Source organism: Schistocerca nitens, chromosome 1 (genome assembly GCF_023898315.1).
Source record: "Schistocerca nitens isolate TAMUIC-IGC-003100 chromosome 1, iqSchNite1.1, whole genome shotgun sequence".
NCBI lineage: Eukaryota > Metazoa > Arthropoda > Insecta > Orthoptera > Acrididae > Schistocerca > Schistocerca nitens.
Window position 1 is genome coordinate 125,661,071 of NC_064614.1, and position 24,964 is coordinate 125,686,034.

The window sequence follows — 24,964 nt, forward strand, 5'->3', positions numbered from 1 at the left end:
TAGCACCCTTTGAGAATGAGGTCATTAGAGACAGACCACAACCTAGATTTAGACATAAATGTGAAGAAACTGACTATTACCTTTTAAAGTACCATCCTGCCATTCACTTTAAGCGGCTTTGGGGAACTACAGGAAACCTAAATCTGAAAGCAATCTGAACCACACTCCTGAATGCAAGTCCATTGTGCTCTCTCACTTGGTCTTGATAGCTAGTATGTAAATATTTCCCTCCCATCTCAAATATTGCCAACATTGATTTCTTCCTCAGAGAGGAAGAAGAAACTCTCCAGTTTTGTGGATTATTATTACTAGATTTTCCTAAACAGTGGCAGTCTTTGTGGCAAACAGACTTAAGTAAATTATTTGCTGCTTTTAACTCATGATTTAAAGTGGGTCTCTCACACGTTTTTTAGCTTTGTTTCTTCTGTACATCTCTCCCTTTGCCAGTGATGTTATACCAATAAAAGCTTAACTGATTTTAATGAGAATGTAGGCTTTTTCAGTATAATGACTTATATTCTTCTGAGTTTTCCAGCAGATAGTGCATTCAACTATGTCACAGGCCTGCCTGGCTGCCGTTCTCAGAAGAATTGCTGTACTATATCTTGCTCAAATGATGTCTCATCGGAGATGACCCCTCTCCCTCATTCTATTCACAGAAGAAAGTGCACACTAAGTGTCAAGGTATGCACCATTGTAGCTGTCTAATGATGCCGTGTAAACATGCAATGTCAAAATGGGATAAATGTGACTAAGAGCAATGTACTGTCCTGAGATTTGCAAATACAGTCCCCCGCCTGTTAGGACAATGAGTATTTTGTTTTAATCATGTTAAGATGGGGTTCAACATCTGGCTTAAATTAAGCCCTTGTCTTTATAAGATTCCATGTCATTAAGTCAAAGTATGCATCTACCAGACTACTGGCATTGTTCAGGACAAAATGTGTTAAAAAATATCACACAAAGTTACATCTGGAGTAGCGCTTAAGGGGGATAGGACGTCAAACGTGCCGACTTGGAGCAGGAGAGACACCACAGGACATATTTTCTACTGTCTATACTTTTACAAATAAATTCATAAAACTTTGTCAGCATGACCAGGAAGGATTCGGGATTCACACTCATAGCAGTGGAAGTTCAAAAACATAACAAAATAAATTTACACACATGTGAAATTTCATCATTTTTTCGCTTACTATTGGCTGCATTTGTTGCTATAGGTACATTTTTCTTCACCAGTAAGAGAGATTCTTTGATGAATTTTGCACAGCATACAAACCATACTTACAGGTGTATGAAACTTTAGAATTTTCCAAATCTATTAAAAACTGTGGTAAAAATTGAGATAATTAACTACAAAATTAGAATTTTTTCTAAACATAAAGTTTAAAACGTAACAGCTCATTCATTTTTTCATAAATTACATAGATTCTAGAGTTTCAGACACCTGTAAGTATGGTTTGTATGCTGTGCAAAATTCATGGAAGTCTCTCTTACTTATGAAGAAAAATGTACCTATAGCAACAAATGCAGCCAATAGTAAGTGAAAAAATGATGAAATTTCACATGTAAAAAAACTCTTTGTTATGTTTTTGAACTTCCGCTGGTACGAGTGTTAATCCTGAATCCTTCCTGGTCATGCTGAAGGTATAGACAGTGGAAATTAAAATGTCCTGTGGTGCCTCTCCTGCTCCAAGTCAGCCTGTTTGACGTCCTACCCCCCTTAACAGACATGGAATGAAATATGAGCCATAAGTTGTCACGCCTGTGTCCTTCAGCATTGAACATGTAATAAAAAGCACACTATTTCATCTGAAAAATGGTGTTAAATGGAATATTGAAATATCATGTTTAGCCGAATGCAGAATCTAATGGCAAGGAATCTGACAACAGTAAGACTGTATCCATCAGATCTCACTCCCAATTGTTACATTCCATCCTGGAGTTTCCATTGTTTGATCTCACTCCCATTCATACCAGCTAAATTACGTAAGGATAACATACAACTAATAAAATTGGTGCACAGTTTTAAGTTCAATTAATTACTGTCAGCTAAACATATGACAAACAATTTTAGTGCTATGAAGTGTAAAAGAAAGCAGATAAAAATCTAGAAATCGAAGACGAGCTAATTTTACTGACTGAGCAGCAAGTTGTATTAAAAAGGTTATACTAATTTGCTATCTTTCTGTTCAATTTGGTGAACCATTTATAGTCTTTAGCATTAACCCAATTACTTGAGAACCATTCCTTAATTTATGTCTTTTCAGAATTTCCTTTTTCTCCTATGTCTCTCTCCCAGCATTTATATTTGGCCTGAACAGCTTCTGAATTATAAACTGATATACGAGATATGATTAGCAAGTAATGGAGGTTTTTGTTTTTCTCTAATAATCTTTATTTATTCATCAACATCAACTCTGTCCCCTCTTCAAAGCAATCCCAGTCAGATATAATACACTCGTGTCAGTGCTTTTTCCAATCTTGGAAGCACTTCTGACAGTCACCTTTCCTCCAGCAATTCTGTTTTTATTTCATCAATGGTAGCCAAATGACATACTTTCATGGTTCTCATCAGCCTCAGGAATAGAAAGAAGTCACAGGGGGCCATGTCCAGAGAATACGGTGGCTAAGGCAATATAAAAGTAGTTTTTTTTTTTTTAACCCAAAAAAATCACGAACATGCATTCAGGTGTGCGTGTGGGGATTATTGTGATGCAATTTCCATGAGTTCTTTTGCCACAATTCCAGTCATTTTCTTTGGATTGCTTTATGAAAATGGCACATAACTTCCAGGTAGTATTTCTTATTGACCATACGATCATAAGGCAGGAACTCATGATGTAATACACCGTTGTAATTGAAGAAAACATTGAAAAGAAGCTTTACATGTGATTGAACTTGTTAATTTTTTTCATTAGGCTGTTCAGGCAGTTTCTATTGGAACGACTGGGCCTTAGTTTCAACGTTATACCCATATACTCGTGTTTCATCATGTGTTATAACCTTCTTTATAAGTTCGGGATCGTTGTCAACTTCATTCAGAAATTCCCAAGAGATGTCTATGCGACATTGTTTTTGGTCAAAGTTGAACAATTTCAGAACAAACTTTCCTGCTATACATGTCATACTGAAAACACCTGAAAAAAATTGCTTGGCATGAGCCAATGGATAAGCCAACTTCATCAGCAGCCCCTCTGATGGTGACTGGGATTTTCCAGAATAATTTTCTTTACTTCTTCCACATTTTCATCAGAAATTGATGTGCTAGGGCATCTACAGTGATTGTCATTTTCAACGAGTTTTCGACTCTGATTCAAACATCCATGACTCAAACTGTTGTCTTACTCATAGTAAATTTGCCAAAAACCTCAGTCAACATTTTGAATGTAGTGCTGTACTTTATTCCATTTTTCGAGCAAAATTTAATGCAAATTCTTTGATCCATCTTTTTCAAGTAATACTTCACCGAGCATTCAAAAACACATGTAATTTTTCTGATTGTCAACTATAAACTAAATATTCAAAACAGCTGAAAATGCAAATACACCATGTGCACCAACAAGATAAAAAAAATTGAAAACTGGATGTATGAAAGCCTGTGAAATTAAAAAAATTCTTTTACTTTTTGATCGTACCTCGCATATTCTGAAGATTACTAACTGCTTTAATGGTGCCACATCAATTTTATTGAAAGACCATGATTCAATGAAAGTGTACAAGACTATGCTATCAAATTGCAACTCACCATCCATATGTGAGTATAGTGTCACCATTAGTTATTTTGTCTAGAACAGCATTGCAAATTGCCTGGCCTGCCACATCTATCTGTTCTCTTATGTACGTGTCAACAGAGTCATGTAACTTCTTCTTTGCCTGCAAAAAATGTAATCTTTGTAAATTTTAAGTACACATGCATGACTACAATATTAGCAAAAATAACAAATGATTATACGTATACACTGACATAATCACACATATAAAATGTTGTCTGATGTTTCCCTTAAGCCACTCTAAACATTCTGTGACTAACTTTATGCGATTTATAATTACTTTGAATATATACAATGATGTACAAAACTTAGTGACAAAGTAACTTGCACATGACACATCACTGCCAAGTGACACAGCTCGATGACACTTAGACCACACATAGAAAGAACTGTACAGTATAGTACAGAAGATAACTAAAAGAAATAAACAATGTGAGAAACAGAAATAACACTTTTATTATAAGTCACTAACTACACTGAAGTCAACATGATTTGTGATGGCCCCATCAATGTTATAAAAGGTGGGGCATAGTTCTTAACAGGTTACGTGATTACCGTGGACAGCAATGTATGCTCTACAACGTGATTCCATGATGGCCACAAGGTGGTAAGGAGTTGTTCTCCCCCCACCAGTTGGATAGTAGTTGGAGCATATGGGCAAGCTGCATTACTTTGTCTTCCAAACACATCCCACATGTGCTTGATGTGATTTAAGTCGGGGGGAAATGAACAGGCCAGTCCATTCACTGCATGTTCCCTGGTTCCAGCTCCTCCACCTGTGCTGTTTGATGCAGTCGCACACTGTCATCCTTAAAAATGGAGGCAGGGTCAAATGCACCCCTGGGACGACACACATCGGAAAGCAGTACAATGTCACAATAATGTTGACCAGTGATTGTACTGCCTTCTTAGCTTTGGATGTCAGTTTTCCCAGACAACATTGTGCCTTACCACGCCAACATCTGCGCTACCAAAACAAACATGTTCGACAATGTTCCTGAGCACATTACGTGTTCCCACCTCTCACTATATGCTCATATGTCCAGAAGGACTACTCAGACTGAATCTGTTCTCATCTAAGAAGGGCAGATGATCCCACTCCTCTTTAGTTCAGTCCCTATGCTCTTAGCACCATCACTGATGTGTGGGTGTCAACAGAAAACAACATACTGGTCGTTGGGCAGAGGGACCAGCCCAAGCAATTGCTGTGCCACTATGGATTGTGTGCCTTTGATTCCTGTTCAATGTGGTTTGACGTCTCTTCTTGACTGTTGCCTTTGGACAGCAGTGCCTGTGGTTTGAAATGCTCCTCATGCACGTGAAGCAATGCTTTGACCAATCCCGATCTCTGGGGCTACACTTTTCACACTTTGCCCATCTTCTGGTTTCCAAACGATTCTTTCCCGTGTGAAGACATCCAAATGTTATCTTTGAGCTACACTGTAATGAAGACCACCACCAGTGCACCGTAACTGTTCACTGATTGACATATGCTGTCTTTTTCCCATTCCTTTCACTGCCTCATGTTGCGGGGGCCAGCCTCATTTGGCGCTAGTCATACTAACCTCTTATCTTGTGACGTCCTATTTTCTGCGCATGACTGGAAGTCCTTTAGCAACACGCTCCCACACTTTTCATTAATTTCCACCTAGTAGTTAGTATCTCATGTTACTTTATAAAGCTCATCCTTAAGTTTTGCAGAGCAGTGTAACTTAGTCCCTTAATGCCTGAATAAATTCCTACACAAAAGAAAGAAATAATAATAATAATAATAATAATATAGTTCTAGACATATCTGAAAAAAAATGGGAGATGTCAACATAGGTCACAAGTGTTGGTAGCTTTGTGTAGAATCTGCATCTACTGCTCCTATGCTCAAAAACAGTTAATCTTCCATTTATTAGCATTGCACAGGTATGATGCAAATTCGCGCCACTCAGCTTTAAGGGGTTAATGGAGTGGCTTGGTGGCATCAAAGGTCTGGTCTTTAGTCTGTCCTAGGAGGTATTCAGGTCAGTTACCACTTTTTCACCTCTGGCGACAATTCGTTACTGCGAAAAATACAATGCCTCACTGCATTTTGAACTGTATTAATGGTATAGCAATGTTCACATCCATGACGGACCCTCATACTTTATTGGCTATGTGTAGTATCACCATTTACTTCTCAACCATTAAATACTATTGATATTAACTGTTATCAAAGGGAACACGAAAATGATAATTCAAAGTGCTAAAGTTAGTGAGACAGTAAGTCCCACTCTGTTTAGTATGTCACACTGCCCAGCAAAAAAAGTGAAGCAGCAGAAGTCATGGTCGGATGTCAACATCACTTTGGACACACACACACACATCATTGGCATAGCAGGTAGGTAGATTAGAGATGCAATCTTCCATGATAGGTAGAATGTTGTTAACATTTAGTGTTGTTACCAAGCCTAGTATGGTATATAAGGGATGTGGACAGCTTCATATGTTGAGTGATCACTGTGAAGGGCACGGAGATGCCACATACTCATGTGAGAAAGAACAGTCTGCAGATCTGTGGGTCATTCAGATATGAGAGTGATCCAATGATGGAACACATGGAAACACGAGGGCAGGTACAATCGTCACCAAGATTCTTACAACCATATCTACCACCAAAACGGAGGATCGCTGTATTCCACATTGAGCATATCATAACCCCTTCGCATTTGTACCTGCCATCAAAGAACAAATAATGGACTCCCTGCAGCATTCGGTATCTTCCTGCACCACTAGTCGGAGACTAGCAGCAGCTACACCAGGGAATTATTATCCCAGGTGTAGGCTGGCATCAACATCATAACACATTAACGGCTGCATTGGAAGTGATGCCTTGACCGGGAAGCATGGACTTCTGATGAATGGGATTACATTGTTTAGCGATGAAACACAGTTCACAGGGTTGCCACAAGTTTCCCCAAATGATATTTCCCTGATTTCCAGAGAAGTTTTGGCATTTTTCCCTGACAAATTTTGAGATCTCAAGGGTTAGTAAAGACATAAGTTGACAATTTGTCTTTGCAGCTATGATACAAGAAACAATAGAGCAAATGAGGAAATGTCGGAAAAAAAACACTTGCTAGCAGATGGCATTTCCTGAAATGAGCAAAACTCTTAAGTACTAACATCAACAGCTTTTGTAATGAACTGTTTTTAGATGGAGATAGCAAGCCAAATGGTATGTGTGTTTCATTTTGGACACTGACGTTATTTTATTTCAATAAAACGAAACACATTTGGTGACAAAAATACGAATATCCTAGGAGTCACAAGACGGATTTAGAATACCTTCACTGATTTTAGAAATCACCTCAGAAAAATGTAGGCCTCTTAAAAGAAGTGTATAAGGTGGGGAAGAATTGCGTAAACCAGCACTGTAGGTGACCGCCAACAAAATTTTGGTTCTACCATGTTCATTATTATCAGCTGTGTTATATCTATTATTTTGCAGGTATTGTGTGATTTTTCTTTTGAGAAATATATGAGTACATAGCGTACAAACCGCCAGTAACTGACACAATTTTCTTCTTCTTATCGTCCATAATTTCTAACATAAACTACTCTTGAAGTGCCGAAGTGTGCTAGGACAAATAAAATGTCTATAAAACACCACACTGTACAATGTACTTGCAGCGAGACAGTCACAATTCCTGAAATCCCTCAGCTACGGCCTCTGGCCTACTGACGCGCACCACAGTCCTGGGTACATGCATAAACCGTGAAAATCCGCTGCATTATTTCACACACAGACAGACTCGGCCTGCGGGCAGATCGGTGAAACTACATCTGACGGGCAGGGTGTGCAAATTAGTGGGAACTGGATAGATTCAGATCGGCAGGCCCAATACCCATTACAGATACTCGCAGAAACGGCCTCCAGTTTTGGCCCATCATAGACATCCACTCCTGTGGCCAGCTATTCACAAGCCACAAACAGCATGTTTATGAAATGAGAGCATGGTGATCAATCCAGGCAACAAATAACTTGTTCAAGTACTCTGAGAATCAATAATAATGAAGATAGGTAGCACTCATTGTAAAGATGATTGCTGAGCCAGACATATGTAGAAAAGAGAAGTGCACTCTCACAACTAAATTTTCAGCCATAGCATTTGTCAAAATATGAGCTCCCTGCCTCTTGTCAGCAGCTGCTAGGCTAGCGGCAAGAAGTGGTGGCAGCACTGACTGCAAGCTGAGGGGAGGGGTGGGAAGGGGAGAAGCAGTAGGAATGAGGGGAGTACAGAAATGATGCACACACTCAGCTGCACCCAGCCAGCGATGATGCATCTACTGAGACAAAAACAAGATTTTACCAGCCCTTTTTTTCCAAATTTCCCTGATATTTGCCTGACATGTTTGAAATTCTCTGATATTCCCCGATTTCCAGAATCTACGGCAACCCTGAGTTCAGCACCACTCCAGATGATCATCATTGGCATGTATGGCAGCAACCTGAGACTAGGTCCCAACCTTTCAAAGTTTTGGATATTACTCCTGGCATTTTGCTGTAGGCTGCCACTGGGTATGACTTCAGATCACGGCTGCTAGTGATTGCAGGAACTCTGACGATGCAACAGTATGTCATGGACATTCTGTGTTCTTATGTGTTACTTCTCACGTAACAGTATTGTGAAGCGATTTTTCAACAGGACAATGGTCGTCCACACGTGGCACGTGTCTCTATGGATTGTCTGCATGATATTGAGGTACTCTGATGGCCAGCAAGATACCCAGGTCTGTCCTTGATAGAACATGTGTGGACGAACCTGGACGTCAACTCTGTGCCAGGACCAGTTACTATAGGTGCCTTCAGGAGAGGACAGAATGGCTTCATACCATCCTGGGCAATTGAATCACTACATGCATCCAGGCTTGAGCGGCTGCAATGCCATTACTGGTTAGTGGGCTCATACTGCTACGTTCTCTGTAAATCGGACTCAATTTTGTAATCTCTGAAATAACATCACATAGCCTCTCAACTCGTGAGGATTCATTTCGTTCCCTCCTCCCTTTCTAGGTGCTTCACTTTTTCGCCAGATAGTGTAGTACTGGCAACACTGGGGTGAACCTGAAAGAACTCGGAATCATCAGATTGCTTTTGTGAACACTGAGTACTTCAAAGGCTGTGAAAGAGCAGGGGTAGTTGAGTGAACAGAATGTGTGTTTGGGATCAGGTACGGATGGGTACCCTCCATTGTAATTGGATTACAGATCACTTACACATGCTTATTTATGAAGTTCTGGGAGTGTCTTGATGGTGCACTGATTCGTCCAGAAGGGTCAAATTACTGATTTCAATTAACTTAAGTTTGCTCTAAGAAGGTGAGGAGGCCAGATGGAAGAGTTTCTTGGATAAATGAATGCAAGAAATATACCAGACTACTGTTTGATATTCAGTTAAGATTGAAGTCTACATCTACATACATACTCTGCAATCCACCATACGGTGCGTGGCGGAGGGTACCTCGTACCACAACTAGCACCTTCTCTCCCTGTTCCACTCCCAAACAGAATGAGGGAAAAATGACTGCCTATATGCCTCTGTATGAGCCCTAATCTCTCTTATCTTATCTTTGTGGTCTTTCTGCGAAATGTTAAGTTGGCGGCAGTAAAATTGTACAGCAGTCAGCCTCAAATGCTGGTTCTCTAAATTTCCTCAGTAGTGATTCATGTAAAGAACGCCTCCTTTCCTCTAGAGACTCCCACCCGAGTTCCTGAAGCATTTCCGTAACATTCGCATGATGATCAAACCTACCAGTAACAAATCTAGCAGCCTGCCTCTGAATTGCTTCTATGTCCTCCCTTAATGTGACCTGATACGGATCCCAAACACTCGAGCAGTACTCAAGAATAGGTCGTATTAGTGTTTTATAAGTGGTCTCCTTTACAGATGAACCACATCTTCCCAAAATTCTACCAATGAACCGAAGACGACTATCCGCCTTCCCCACAACTGCCATTACATGCTTGTCCCACTTCATATCGCTCTGCAATGTTACGCCCAAATATTTAATTGACGTGACTGTGTCAAACGCTACACTATTAATGGAGTATTCAAACATTACGGGATTCTTTTTCCTATTCATCTGCATTAATTTACATTTATCTATATTTAGAGTTAGCTGCCATTCTTTACAGCAATCACAAATCCTGTCCAAGTCATCTTGTATCCTCCTACAGTCACTCAATGACGACACCTTCCCGTACACCACAGCATCATCAGCAAACAGCCGCACATTGCTATCCACCCTATCCAAAAGATCATTTATGTAGATAGAAAACAACAACGGACCTACCACTCTTCCCTGGGGCACTCCAGATGATACCCTCACCTCCAATGAACACTCACCATCGAGAACAATGTACTGGGTTCTATTACTTAAGAAGTCTTCGAGCCACTCACATATTTGGGAACCAATCCCATATGCTCGTACCTTAGTTAGGAGTCTGCAGTGGGGCACCGAGTCAAACACTTTCCGGAAGTCAAGAAATATAGCATCCGTCTGATACCCTTCATCCATGGTTTGCAAGATATCATGTGAAAAAAGGGCGAGTTGTGTTTCGCAGGAGCAATGCTTTCTAAAGCCGTGCTGATGCATGGACAGCAACTTCTCTGTCTCAAGGAAATTAATTATATTCGAACTGAGAATATGTTCGAGAATCCTGCAGCAAACTGATGTTAAGGATATTGGTCTGTAATTTTGAGGATCCGTCCTTCTACCCTTCTTATATACAGGCGTCACCTGCGCTTTTTTCCAGTCGCTCGGGACTTTACGTTGGGCAAGAGATTCGCGATAAATGCAAGCTAAGTAACTAAAGTCACTAAAGACTTGCTTAATTTCAAATTCTACAAAAGGAAATATCTAACACAACACTACTGCAGAAACTTACCTACATTTCAAACTGAAAATTGACAAAAATGTGTAAAAAAATCAGGACTGCTACATCATAATATGAACTCAGTTTCTATACTTGCCAGTACAATATTTTACACTTGTAACATGTCAATACAGTCTGCCTGAAAACTGAAGAACAAGCTGGGGAGTCCCACTCACTATCCAACTATGTCACATGGTGCACATCAAGCTGCTATAATGAGCCTTCTGCAGTGCACTTTTAAAACAGTGGTGACACAGTGCACGGACATGCCTGGGGAGTGTTTATTTTCTCTAAATGCATTAGTACCATACAGAATACATAAATTGGTTACTAATACAGTAAATGGAAGACAAATACATAAACTATGTATTCATCTTAAGGATGAAGCTCACTTGTTGCCCCTGGTTGCTTTCAAATATATTTATTATGGAAAAATGGTTCAGCCCTGAGCAAGCACAAATTCTTCCTCTTTAACACCCAAACATTTTTTCATGAAGTTACACCAGTGTCAGTGGGTTCGTTTAGTTTCTTATAGCATGTACTATTGTTTAAATGTGGCTTTCTGTCTCTCACAGTAGAGGCTGTTATTTTGTTCCAGCCTGTTATTTGGAAATGCCTGGCAAGGTGCTGTGGTATTCATCTTGAGGTTGAAGCTCACAATTATGCCTTCAAAATGTACAGTAATAAAAAATATATTAAGAAAAGAAGAATTTTTGATTGTGAGGCAAAACCATACTTCCTTAAATATGAAGTACATAAATCACCGTACACTGTGTAGCTAGATGGGAAACTAGTATTCAGTTTCCCTGTGCAGTAGTTTATCCAGATTAAAGATGCCACTCCTCCCACCACATGTATAGCTTGCTCTTCAGTTTGCCTATAGACTATACCATTCTCAGTCAGCATGTGTACACCAAACTTTTGAAGGTAGAATACTATGGAGCATACCTCCTAGTGCTAATACAGTGTTTGTGTGGTAGAAGAAAGCTATAATAGCAATTAGAAAACCTGCAAGCTGAGAATCATGTCGAAAACATTTTAAAGATCTAAATATCTTGACAATACACCCCCCCCCCCTAAAAAAACCCTAATTAACTTTGCAAAACAACTATTCATTCCCACGAAATCAGAAATAGAGATAATCTATACGTAGAATTTACAAGGCTGTACAAGATACAAAGTAACTTTAAATACACAGAAATGAAGCTATATAATAAGCAACCACCATTAATGAAAGACTTACCTAGTGATGTAGTCATACACTGTTAGTGGATAAGTGCATTTATAGTGTTAAGAAGTCTGAATGAGCATAGTATATGTCCTCATCCACAAGTACTGTTAAATCCATCACCTACGGTAAAAATTAAGCTAAGAAGGAAATAAAAATTCAATATTGCGTATCCCTCAAATTAGTAAAGTGTACGCGAAAACTTCACATTTATATAACGTAGTGTGTATAGTGTTATTTACCTGTTCCAAGGGGATCACATCAATTTGACAGATATAAAGCAAATTTCTAGCAATAAGATGGTAAACTATTAAATGTGGCACAGAACTCAAATTGTAAACCTGTCTACTTCAACATACCTTAGCCAACAACAATTACATAAAATAAAATAAAAAAAAAAAACACAGACACCACAAGTAAACTGGTAACTTGTAAGTATACTGTTATAATGCTGCCTATCTTGTGGCAGTATTGATAGTCATCTTTCTGGAGAGAGCAGAGCAAAATTGTCAGGAGTCGAGGCTTAGCATTTAATATCCATGTGTGTGTGTGTGTGTGTGTGTGTGTGTGTGTGTGTGTGTGTGTGTGTGTGTGTGTGTGTGTCCGTACATGTGAACTCATGCGTTGTGTTGGGAATCACGAATCAGCTGTGTTGTGGCGGTTATGGGACAAGCAACTTGATAAAATTTCAGAAATCATTCTAAGTGAAAGAGATACCTATAATCAATGTGTGTAAATTTTACAAGTGGAGATACTTTTAGTTCAGTATCATGTCACGAAATCTTTGAACAGCCACATCATAGTTATGCGTACACTCATCAAAGTAATTGGTAACACTGTTAGACTGGATTAACGTTAATTGCAAGAATTTTCCACCTGTCAAAACTAATAACAACTTATTTGAACAGTGAATTTTATAAGATTGTGTTCCAAGTAGTCAAACTAAATTATTATTATTACTGTGACGACAATAGATGTCAGTATATTAAAGATTGACTGCATGCCTGATGCACGAATTAATGATTACACAACATTATCAGTTGTGAACAGTGCAGATGAATTTACCATTTTTCTACCAACAAGATATACTTCCATCTAAACAGATAATGGTGGACCTTATTGTGAGAGTTCTCCCCTAACCTCTACTAATTAACAAACAATACACAATTAAAACAGTTGATGGTAGCATCAGTATGATAACAACCATCGAGGGGAGCCAGGAACAAGTGATTCAGGCATGCAGTCATACAATATCCGATCCATATGTCTGTGCTTTAGACAATGTTGTGTGTCGTAATAGTGATTGTACTGGGTAATTCTGAAAGAAAGAACAGATTTCAATTTTTTTATTACAGACAAACTACAAAAAATAGAAACACATTGCTCACGTTACTGGAAACAGGGAGGTTCTGACACAGCTACATTGTTGTTTGTAGCAACATGGCAACTACATCACAAGAGAGAGAATTTTGTGTGTTGGAATATGTATGAAGTCAACACATAGTTCAAGTGCAACATGTATTCTGCCGTCAATTCAGCTAGAAGCCACATCTGCACAAGCAGATTTATGATTGGCATTCAAAATACTTGGAATGCCAGTTGCACATGCAAATGGAAGAATACTGGTCAGACATGAATGTCATATGGATTGGAAGAGGTGGACAACAAGATCTTGTTCACTGTCTTTGGCCTCCCAGGTGGAGGTTGCCAGACATCACATCTTTCAACTTTTTTCTGTGAGGGTACATGAAAGACAAAGACTTTGTCCCACCTAAGGCAGCTACTCTTCAAGAGCCAAGAAATCGAATTAAGAAATCGAATTGTTGAAGCTGCTGATTTAATAAACAGGGACCTGTTGATTCACGTGTTTCTTGAGGAATGCTTAGCACTCACCTCCATGCAAACATAAGACTCAATAAACCTTCCTCTATCCAGTGACAAGCACAATAAATTTCTATCTTTCATAGTGTGTCTGTAATAAACAACTGGAATCTGTTCTTCCTTTTTGTATCACCCTATATATGGATAGCTTTAACCCCCACCCTTCCTGGTTGTGCTAAAAATGGGGGGAAAAAATTCTGAAAGATGTGGAGAGATTTCTGGAAGTAAAGAGAAAGATGATGATAGAATGATATGTAGTGACCAAAGCTGTGGCATAGGAGTTGTTGATTTGGCAGTTATGCAAATGTAATTGCAAGTTGAGATGATACAACTATGATTTCAAATAAAAAAGGGAAGAATTTCTGAATCACTTAACCATATAGCATATTTTGACAGTTAATTGAAACATAATGTTGAAGAAAACGTCCTAAATTGGAAATAATAACCGAGAGATGATTATACAATCCACTCATGTAACACAGGATAGTGATGATTGATGTGGAAGAGGTTACATTAAACAATGACAGGAAAAATGTTCATTTTTACTGCTACTGGATGTTCTCTTCCTTCCTTAAATATATACTGATTTCAGACTGATTTATGTGCACTAAAGAATAGTAGTGAGAGAAGGTTAAATGCATTCTGAGGATCACGACTTCACCATCATCAAAGAATCCGTGTTTGTATTGATAGCCTTTAAGGAAAATAAGTGCTGAAAAACTACAGAGATGATCTATTATAAATTAGCAACTAGAAACTGGGCATGAAGAAATGCACCAATTCCAACATACATTCATTCACTGAACAAATTTTTGAAACTATGGTTTTCATTTACCACAAAAATGAGCAATAACTACAGTTTTAGAAAATTCTATTGCAAAGAATGCAACAAGGGTGCTCTAGGTTGCCAAACTTGTTTAAAGTCTACAGGGAGCCCTTAAGAAACTGATAAAACAGGGCAGAAAACATTGTACCTTTCTTTTGCTGACAGTTAGGTTGTTGTAGCTGGAGATAAGAATGATGCAACCTACTTTCTGCAAAAGCAGAAGTAAGAATATGAAGAAGGGTGACTGACAGTCAAAATGCAGAAAAATTAATATTTAGAAGTAGGAGAAAGGAATGTGGAAGACCTACACATTGAACTGGCAAAATCACAGGATGTGATGTTTTCAGATACTTGGGAGATTGCTGTCATCCAATAGTAGACACAGAGTTGACATAAATAACAAAATACACCAAACCTAAGTGCAATAAGACAAATCACTCCTGTTTTCTCGATAGTAAAATAACAAAAAGGACCAAGAAATTCATCTATAAATCCATTGTTGACAGTCCTGTTACATATGGTGTAGACATGGGAGTTGAGAGAGAGAGAGAGAGAGAGAGAGAGAGAGAGAGAGAGAGAGAGAGTAGCTTTTGGAGATGTTTTAGCATTCAGATTATCCACCATGTGAGGAATAATACAGCAAGAGAGATTATGGGAGCCAGCAAGATGTTAAGTGAAGCAATAGAAACTCAACAGCTATTGTGCTTGTCCATCTAGAAAGGATGGATTATGGCAGGTGATCAAAACAAGTTTGGACATGGACTCCACAAAGGAGAAGGAAGAGGGAATGCTCTCCAAGAACATGGAAGGAAGGTGAACATCAGGCAATGATGACTGGAGACCTCCTGGAAGGAAACTTAGTAACTAGAAAGCTGTGGAAAATGGGAAGTGAGAAGTGATGACAGCTGTACATAACACTCGTGATTTAATGAAGAATAGCAAGCATTGTGCCAATACAGGAATTCATACAATGAAATATATGCAAATAAAAGCAAATGAGCATAATTAAGAAAAGGTGAGTTCTTTTTGTACTGATCAAATAGAAAGAAAGTCAGACACTCTTCTGAAAGCTAATTTTCATTATGGCAAAAAACAGTAGCACCTCGGTCATTCCACATCAAGGGGATCAGTCGTTCCCACTTAACCATCACCAAATGTAATGAAATTTGGTGTGAAGCTTCTATATGGTCTTGGATTCTTGTATACCAAATTTCAGTCCAGTATCTTCAGTGGTTGAATTTTTAGGGCCTTTAAAAGATAGGCTACTCATCTTTGCGATACATACAAAATGGCAAATGGGCCAAGTTTGCTAGGCTTTTTTAGAAGTTCTAGAAAACATTTGGTCATTTTCTTTAATATACATAGACAACTTTTTATGCTGAATCATAGCAAAAATTAGGGATTATTGCCACACCTAAATATAGATACAAGCCTCTAAAGTGGCTAAAAAATTTGTTGTGCTATTCTGAGAGCCGAGATTTGACCAACTACTGCTACTTTTCATATGAACCAAACACACCAAAACTTCAGAGGGTTATTCCTACCTTGGATGTCTATGTATGGATCAAATTTAATTAACATTGGACTCCTAGGTGAAAAGATATGCATCTGCAAAGTTTACCAAATTTTTCTGCACACAAATTTTCGGGTATTTTTTGGGGGCAATATTTCAACTGTGTCTTGTTCAATCCTTTTTTTCTTGCCACAGCTGAAAAGAGCATGCTTTCAGCTTTCAAAGGTATATAGTTTAATTTTTGGATCTTGCATATCAGGAGTAAGAATACATTTCAAAAATTATTATTTTAGCACTTAGAGAAGATAAAAAAGTGAAATATTTTGTACTTGAAATCCCATAATTAATTTTTTTATTCCAGTATATAAATGAGTTTCAAACATTAATTAAACACATGCCATAATAATACGTAAAATACTCAACACAGCAAAGCTGCAAAACAAAAATACTGACGAGTCAGTTCCATTTTTGGTTAAACAGTACTACAATTTTGTCAAGGGCAGATTGTGGATAACTGTATTGTCTTCCTGATGATGACACTGATGTTGCTTCTAAAGTCATGAAAATATATTGCTCAGGAATCCAGCAGGTGTCTTTAACAGTTGGCCAGTGGTAGGAACCAGCAGAACTGTGTGGGTGCACAAAGCTCACAACGATATCTTGTTGTTCATGTGAAATTTCACACACGTTTCTAAACCACTAAAAATTGTCATAGATACATGCAACATATTGTCCTGGCTGTAAATTTGCAATTCAGATTGCTGGAATTTCTCCATGTGCATCGAAGGCATGAATTGTCAATGCTGTAGTACAATTGGAAAAACTGCTTGCTCTGAGCTGATTACAATTAATTGCCTTAAACTGATGATTTTCTCTTCTTTGAGATATTTTATGTACCACGGCGAACCTTGTTTCTTGATCAGGAGTGAATTTTTTCAATATCTTATTTTGGTACATAAAAAAACCTTTTGCCGGGAATATTACCATTGCAGAGTTCGAACAAATCGTATGGAGTCAATATTTGGTTATCTAATGACCTCTACAGACTAGCACAGGCTGCTAGTCTTTTTGCTGTTCCTCCAGTGCCATCACAAGGTGATTTAGCATTGCTCGATCAAAAAAAAAAAATCCATTTGGCAGTGATGCCAAAATCCTTTTCATGCAGACATAAATTGATGAAATTTTTGGAATTCTTATAGTGAGTAGGTGAACATCACTAAAGTAATAAATGTTCTTAATGGTTTCAATCTGTGTCGTTAAATATGTTATTAACTTTATTTGAAATGCATGAACAGCAATAGTATCATGATGGAGACAGATTGCTGATCATACAAATGCTAATACTCTGATATCCTTTGCCACCAAAATAGGCAACAAACTGAAACGCCCAATGAAATCCTTGCACACAAATGAATACTTCTCAGCAAACTCCATCAATATAATTAATTCACTTTCTGTGATTTCTTTTTAGCTGCTTAAGATATAAATGTTGTGTTTTGACACAAAGTGATGGCTTCTTAAACTGGTAATTTTCAAAATCAGTGCCTCCATGAAATCATCGACAGTTCTCTGACATGTCTCTAGTGTGTGTCTCTCAGTATGGGCCCATTTCTTGTATTCCATTGTTTCTTAAGTCATAGTTTTTAAAAGCATCTTCAAGAAAAGCCTCTAGTTGTGTTTTTCCTGGACATTCTTCACAATGTTGCAGCATAGAATCTTTTGATTCCAAACTGCATACAGTTTCTTTCATCTAATTCTTGTAGTCATCTTGGATGGATGTTGCTGAAGCCAACATTAATTTGACATTTTGATGAATTTCACATACACTACTAAATGTGATCCAGAAGCACCAACTGTAATACACCATTTTGGCCTAAGCTCACACTGAGAAGCTCAGTTGATTTACATACTGCTTACAGTAAGCAATGAACATTTCTTTCGGGTTACAAAGGAGAAGGCTTTTCTGCTTGTGAATCTTTTCCCCAGTTATTCTTACAGCAACACAGTCCTTTTCGCCAGGACATAAACGAGAAAGCTGGTGATCGTCCATGTTTCACTTCCATACATGGCTACACTCCATACAAATACTTTCAGAAACGACTTCCTGACACTTAAATCAATACTCGATGTTAACAAATTTCTCTTCTTCAGAAACGCTTTCCTTGCCATTGCCAGTCTACATTTTATATCCTCTCTACTTCGACCATCATCAGTTGTTTTGCTCCCCAAATAGCAAAACTCCTTTACTACTTTAAATGTCTCATTTCCTAACCTAATTCCCTCAGCATCACCCGACTTAATTCGACTACATTCAATTATCCTCGTTTTACTTTTGTTGATGTTCATCTTATATCCTCCTTTCAAGAAACTGTCCATTCCGTTCAACAGCTCTTCCAAGTCCTTTGCTGTCTCTGACAGAATTACAATGTCATCGGCGAACCTCAAAGTTTTTACTTCTTCTCCACGAATTTTAATACCTACTCCTAATTTTTCTCTTGTTTCCTTTACTGCTGGCTCAACATACAGATTGAATAACATCGGAGAGAGGCTACAACCCTGTCTCACTCCCTTCCCAACCATTGCTTCCCTTTCATGGCCCTCAACTCGTATAACTGCCATCTGGTTTCTGTACAAGTTGTAATTAGCCTTTCGCTCCCTGTATTTTAGCCCTGCCACCTTTAGAATTTGAAAGAGAGTATTCCAATCAACATTGTCAAAAGCATCCTCTAAGTCTACAAACGCTAGAAATGTAGGTTTACCTTTCCTTAATCTATTATCTAAGATAAGTCATAGGGTCAGTATTGCCTCACGTGTTCCAACATTTCTGCGGAATCCAAACTGATCTTCCCAGAGGTCGGCTTCTACCAGTTTTTCCATTCGTCTGTGACTTATTAAACTGATAGTTCGGTAATTTTCACATCTGTCAACACCTGCTTTTTTTGGGATTGGAATTATTATATTCTTCTTGAAGTCTGAGGATATTTCGCCTGTCTCATACACCTTGCTCACCAGATGGTAGTTTTGTCAGGACTGGCTCTCCCAAGGCCGTCAGTAGTTCTAAAGGAATGTTGTCTACTCCCGGGGCCTTGTTTCGACTCAGGTCTTTCAGTGCTCTGTCAAACTCTTCACGCAGTATTGTATCTCCCATTTCACCTTCATCTACATCCTCTTCCATTTCCATAATATTGTCCTCAAGTACATCGCCCTTGTATAGACCCTCTATATACTCCTTCCACCTTTCTGCTTTTCCTTCTTTGCTTAGAACTGGGCTTCCATCTGAGCTCTTGATATTCATACAAGTGGTTCTCTTTTCTCCAAAGGTCTCTTTAATTTTCCTGTAGGCAGTATCTATCTTACCCCTAGTGAGATAAGCCTCTACATCCTTACATTTGTCCTCTAGCTATCCCTGCTTAGCCATTTTGCACTTCCTGTCGATCTCATTTTTGAGACGTTTGTATTCCTTTTTGCCTGCTTCATTTACTGCGTTTCTATATTTTCTCTTTTCATCAATTAAATTCAATATATCTTCTGTTACCCAAGGATTTCTACTAGCCCTCATCTTTTTACCTACTTGATCCTCTGCTGCCTTCACTACTTCATCCCTCAGAGCTACCCATTCTTCTTCTACTGTATTTCTTTCCCCCATTCCTGTCAATTGTTCCCTTATGCTCTCCCTGAAACTCTGTACAACCTCTGGATTAGTCAGTTTGTCCAGGTCCTATCTCCTTAAATCCCCACCTTTTTGCAGTTTCTTCAGTTTTAATCTACAGTTCATAACCAATAGATTGTGGTCAGAGTCCACATCTGCCCCTGGAAAAGTCTTACAATTTAAAACCTGGTTCCTAAATCTCTGTCTTACCATTATATAATCTATCTGATACCTTCTAGTATCTCCAGGATTCTTCCATGTATACAACCTTCTTTTATGATTCTTGAACCAAGTGTTAGCTATGATTAAGTTATGTTCTGTGCAAAATTCTACCAGACGGCTTCCTCTTTCATTTCTCTCCCCCAATCCATATTCACCCACTATGTTTCCTTCTCTCCCTTTTCCTACTCTCGAATTCCAGTCACCCATGACTATCAAATTTTCGTCTCCCTTCACTACCTGAATAATTTCTTTTATCTCATCATACATTTCATCAATTTCTTCATCATCTGCAGAGCTAGTTGGCATATAAACTTGTACTACTGTAGTAGACATGGGCTTCATGTCTATCTTGGCCACAATAATGCGTTCACTATGCTGTTGATAGTAGCTTACCCGCACTCCTATTTTTTTTATTCATTGTTAAACCTACTCCTGCATTACCCCTATTTGATTTTGTATTTATAGCCCTATATTCACCTGACCAAAAGTCTTGTTCCTCCTGCCACCGAACTTCACTAATTCCCACTATATCTAACTTCAACCTATCCATTTTCCTTTTCAAATTTTCTAACCTACCTGCCCGATTAAGGGATCTGACGTTCCACGCTCCGATCCGTAGAACGCCAGTTTTCTTTCTCCTGATAACGACGTCCTCTTGAGTAGTCCCCGCCCGGAGATCCGAATGGGGGACTATTTTACCTCCGGAATATTTTACCCAAGAGGACGCCATCATCATTTAACCATACAGTAAAGCTGCATGCCCTCGGGAAAAATTACGGCTGTAGTTTCCCCTTGCTTTCAACTGTTCGCAGTACCAGCACGGCAAGGCCGTTTTGGATAGTGTTGCAAGGCCAAACCAGTCAATCATCCAGACTGTTGCCCCTTCAACTACTGAAAAGGCTGCTGCCCCTCCTCAGGAACCACACGTTTGTCTGGCCTCTCAACAGATACCCCTCCGTTGTGGTTGCACCTACGGTACGGCCATCTGTATCGCTGAGGCACACAAGCCTCCCCACCAATGGCAAGGTCCATGGTTCATGGGGCTGTGAGGATAGAGCCTTAAAAAACTGTTGCTGCTTTATAATGTCGATGGAAACTGAGTGACAACGCGTATATGCGCCCCCATGCATTGTAGGATTAAAATTATCTAAAGCGAGGTAGTGTTCCAATATGATCTATATTTTATAATCATAACAGAATTTTCTGATTATTTATTATATTTATTTTCTATAACGTAAAACAATGTAAAAACACTTCTTATGATTAGCATAGTTACATTCCCTAAACCACAGGCAAATCTTATACTATTAACACTACAATTATACTTTTTTTAATTTACAACTTCAAATTGTATTAATTTTTTGTGTATCTCGCTAATCAATTTTCCCCACTTTTGACAGGTAACCTTACTCATCAGTATGTGAGATCCAGAAAATACACACTACAGTTTTGAAAGCTGTGGCAAGCAAAAAGGATTGAACAAGATAAAGTTGAGATATTGCCCCTCAAAAATACCCTAAAATTTAAATGTAGAAAATTTTTGTTATCTTTGCAAATGCATATCTTTTCATCCAGGCATCCAATTATAATTAAATGGTATCCACAAACAGACCCTCTGAAGTTTTGGTGTGTTTGGTTCATATGAAAAGTAGCAGTGATCAGTCAAACCTTGGCTCTCAGAATAGTGCAATGAATTTTTTAGCCACTTTAGAGGCTTTTATCTATATTTAGGTATGGCTAAATCCCTAATTTTTGCCACTGTGCGATTCAGCATAAAAAGGTGCCTGTGTATATTAAATTAAATGACCGAATGTCTGCTAGAACATTTGCACCTTCGTATGTGATTTGAAAATGAGTAGCCTCTCTTTAAAAGTCTCTAAAAATTCAACCACAGAAGATATTGGACTGCAATTTTGTACATAACCATCAAAGACCACATAGAACCATAACACCAAATTTAATCAGATTTGGAGGTGGTTGAGTGGGGACACTTTTTAATAATGGTCCCTTTGACATGGAATGACCCATCTGTCAAATTGCAGGTGCACAAAAGTATGCACTTATGTATAAGCATCGATGATTGCACTAACATTTTCTACCTTTTGCTTATTGACGTATCTCATGTGTGATTTCACTTTATCTTTTCACATTTAAAAAAAATCTCATGTGCTAAAAAAGTAAACTGCTAAATGTGCTACCTTTGAAAGAAAAACAATCTTATCACCATCTCTTGCCACAAATCTTTACAATACAGCTTTCTTGAATACAAGGAGTTAGAAGATGAGAGACAAGGTATCTCAATCGTAACTTCGAAACTAATCTTACTTTCAGTTACAGCTTCCTTGTCATATTTTGTAAATGGCACTTAACACATGCATATTCCTTTCCAGTTTACAGCAATATTAGGTGCACCAGCACCATAAAATATTAATATTTTATTTCTCCAGTTAAGGAATCAAACATTAAAATATTTCACTCACTCAGGAAATGAATGGTGAGCAACAGAGTCATTAAAGATGGTGTACATATTTGGATTGAAAATGATACCACTGTGACCTCTACAAAGAAACCATCCTGGCATTTGTCTTAATTGATTTATGGGAAACTATGGAAAACCTAAATCTAGATGGCCAGATGGGAAATGAATCCAGATCCTCCCAAATATTTGTCTCAGAATCACTTCTATCAGTTTCAATCAATCCAGCATATAATAATTATTTACAGTGTCAGTTATTTGTGAATATACTTCCTTACACTGCCGATACTTCCTTTTCTCTTCAATAAATCTGTTTTGCTTTTTAGATGCAATACGCATGTGAGTAAATTGTGTTCTGTAATAATGTTTCAATACAACAATATAACTTTCAAAATATAAAAAAGTTTATGTAAATTTCATGTGTTTTACATTATTTCAAAGGAAAATTTTGTTAGGCCAAGTAAAATGTATTACTCTCTGGAAAGCAGTGCCACATGAACACCAAATATACTTATCTGACTACCAAAGACTTGGAAGATAACTTACATCAGAGTCTGTCACATTGTTTGGCAACAATGTCAGCTGCCACTTCAAATGACGTAAAGCATTTGTTGCAGAAACTGGAAGAGGACGGCAGGCATGAAGATATGTTGTCAGCTGACGTAAGGAGCTCTCCAAACCGCGTGAGAACTCTTGTTGTGAGGGCGTGTGAAAGTCTTCAATCACCTGCAGAGTTTTAAAATAATCATCACTCATCAGTACCAAAACCTGATTAATGAAGTAATGTCTGCTAGAAGTTACATATTTTAGTTAAGATCTTCTATATAACAGCTCAACAATCTCAACATATTAAGTTACTATTACACAGTTTCAAGTAATACCGTAGCACACACAATGATGCACAGAATAATGTTCCACAAAAATTACAGTCATGTTGCTAAATGCAATCTGTGAGACTATATACTATGACAGAAAATATATTGGGAGCAGGGGGGTGACATTAGTTGAGGCAGACATCAGTTATGTGACTAAAGAACTCTGGAAAAGAAAGTACAATAATCATAACAGGTAGGTATGCTAAAGGTATTTAAATTTATTCTATTGTACTAAAAAGGGGAATTTAGCCTGAATTCCAATTGCATCGGACACAGAACAATGATAAAATCTGCGATATGAAGGAAGAAATCAGCTTTCAATTATGTAGCTATAATTAAATATGAACATACTCTGGTCAAAATTAATTGAAAATTACAGGCTCCAAGAGCAAAGAAATAGTAAAGTCTCGCTTTCTACTAGGGATTTGGTTTTAAAAACTAAGTACAATTCCTCTCTACAAAAGTAATATCACATATTCAAAAATAAACCATATCTTTACCTGTTTAATAGCATGTAATAATGCTACACAACGAGCATTTGATCCAGTCACAACCCTTGATTTATACTGAATTCCTAGCCGCACGATGGCTGGATGTAATGATGCTTCTGCTCCACTGAAAAGTAAATATATTTATGCTATAAACTCTACACACTGCAGACAAATACAAATACCTAAGTTGTATAACACACACAAAGGTGATGTGACTTACCAAATGAAAGTGCTGGCAGGCCGACAGACACACAAACATACACACAAAATTCAAGCTTTCGCAACAAACTGTTGCCTCATCACGAAAGAGGGAAGGAGAGGGAAAGACGAAAGGATGTGGGTTTTAAGGGAGAGGGTAAGGAGTCATTCCAATCCCGGGAGCGGAAAGGCTTACCTTAGGGGGAAAAAAGGACGGGTATACACTCGCACACACACACATATCCATCCACACATATACAGACACAAGCAGACATATTTAAAGACAAAGAGTTTGGGCAGAGATGTCAGTCGAGGCGGAAGTGAAGAGGCAAAGATGATGTTGAATGACAGGTGAGGTATGAGTGGCGGCAACTTCAAATTAGCGGAGATTGAGGCCTGGTGGGTAACGGGAAGAGAGGATATATTGAAGAGCAAGTTCCCATCTCCGGAGTTCGGATAGGTTGGTGTTGGTGGGAAGTATCCAGATAACCCGGACAGTGTAACACTGTGCCAAGATGTGCTGGCCGTGCACCAAGGCATGTTTAGCCACAGGGTGATCCTCATTACCAACAAACACTGTCTGCCTGTGTCCATTCATGCGAATGGACAGTTTGTTGCTGGTCATTCCCACATAGAATGCATCACAGTGTAGGCAGGTCAGTTGGTAAATCACGTGGGTGCTTTCACATGTGGCTCTGCCTTTGATCGTGTACACCTTCCGGGTTACAGGACTGGAGTAGGTGGTGGTGGGAGGGTGCATGGGACAGGTTTTACACCGGGGGCGGTTACAAGGATAGGAGCCAGAGGGTAGGGAAGGTGGTTTGGGGATTTCATAGGGATGAACTAACAGGTTACGAAGGTTAGGTGGACGGCGGAAAGACACTCTTGGTGGAGTGGGGAGGATTTCATGAAGGATGGATCTCATT

The 24,964-nt window shown here is 38.6% G+C and overlaps 1 protein-coding gene across 3 annotated transcripts in view; it reads right to left on the reverse strand.

Annotated features, from left to right (window-relative positions):
- Nucleotides 1-24,964, reverse strand: part of LOC126242688 (uncharacterized) — a 103,268-nt gene that overhangs the window by 19,942 nt on the left and 58,362 nt on the right. For all 3 annotated transcript variants that reach the window (XM_049948108.1, XM_049948107.1, XM_049948109.1), the window contains exons 6-8: nt 23,850-23,964; nt 23,021-23,200; nt 3,749-3,876 (exon numbers count right to left, since the gene is read on the reverse strand). In XM_049948108.1, the coding sequence (XP_049804065.1) occupies nt 3,749-3,876; nt 23,021-23,200; nt 23,850-23,964 (423 nt within the window). The remainder of the gene's footprint in view (nt 1-3,748; nt 3,877-23,020; nt 23,201-23,849; nt 23,965-24,964) is intronic.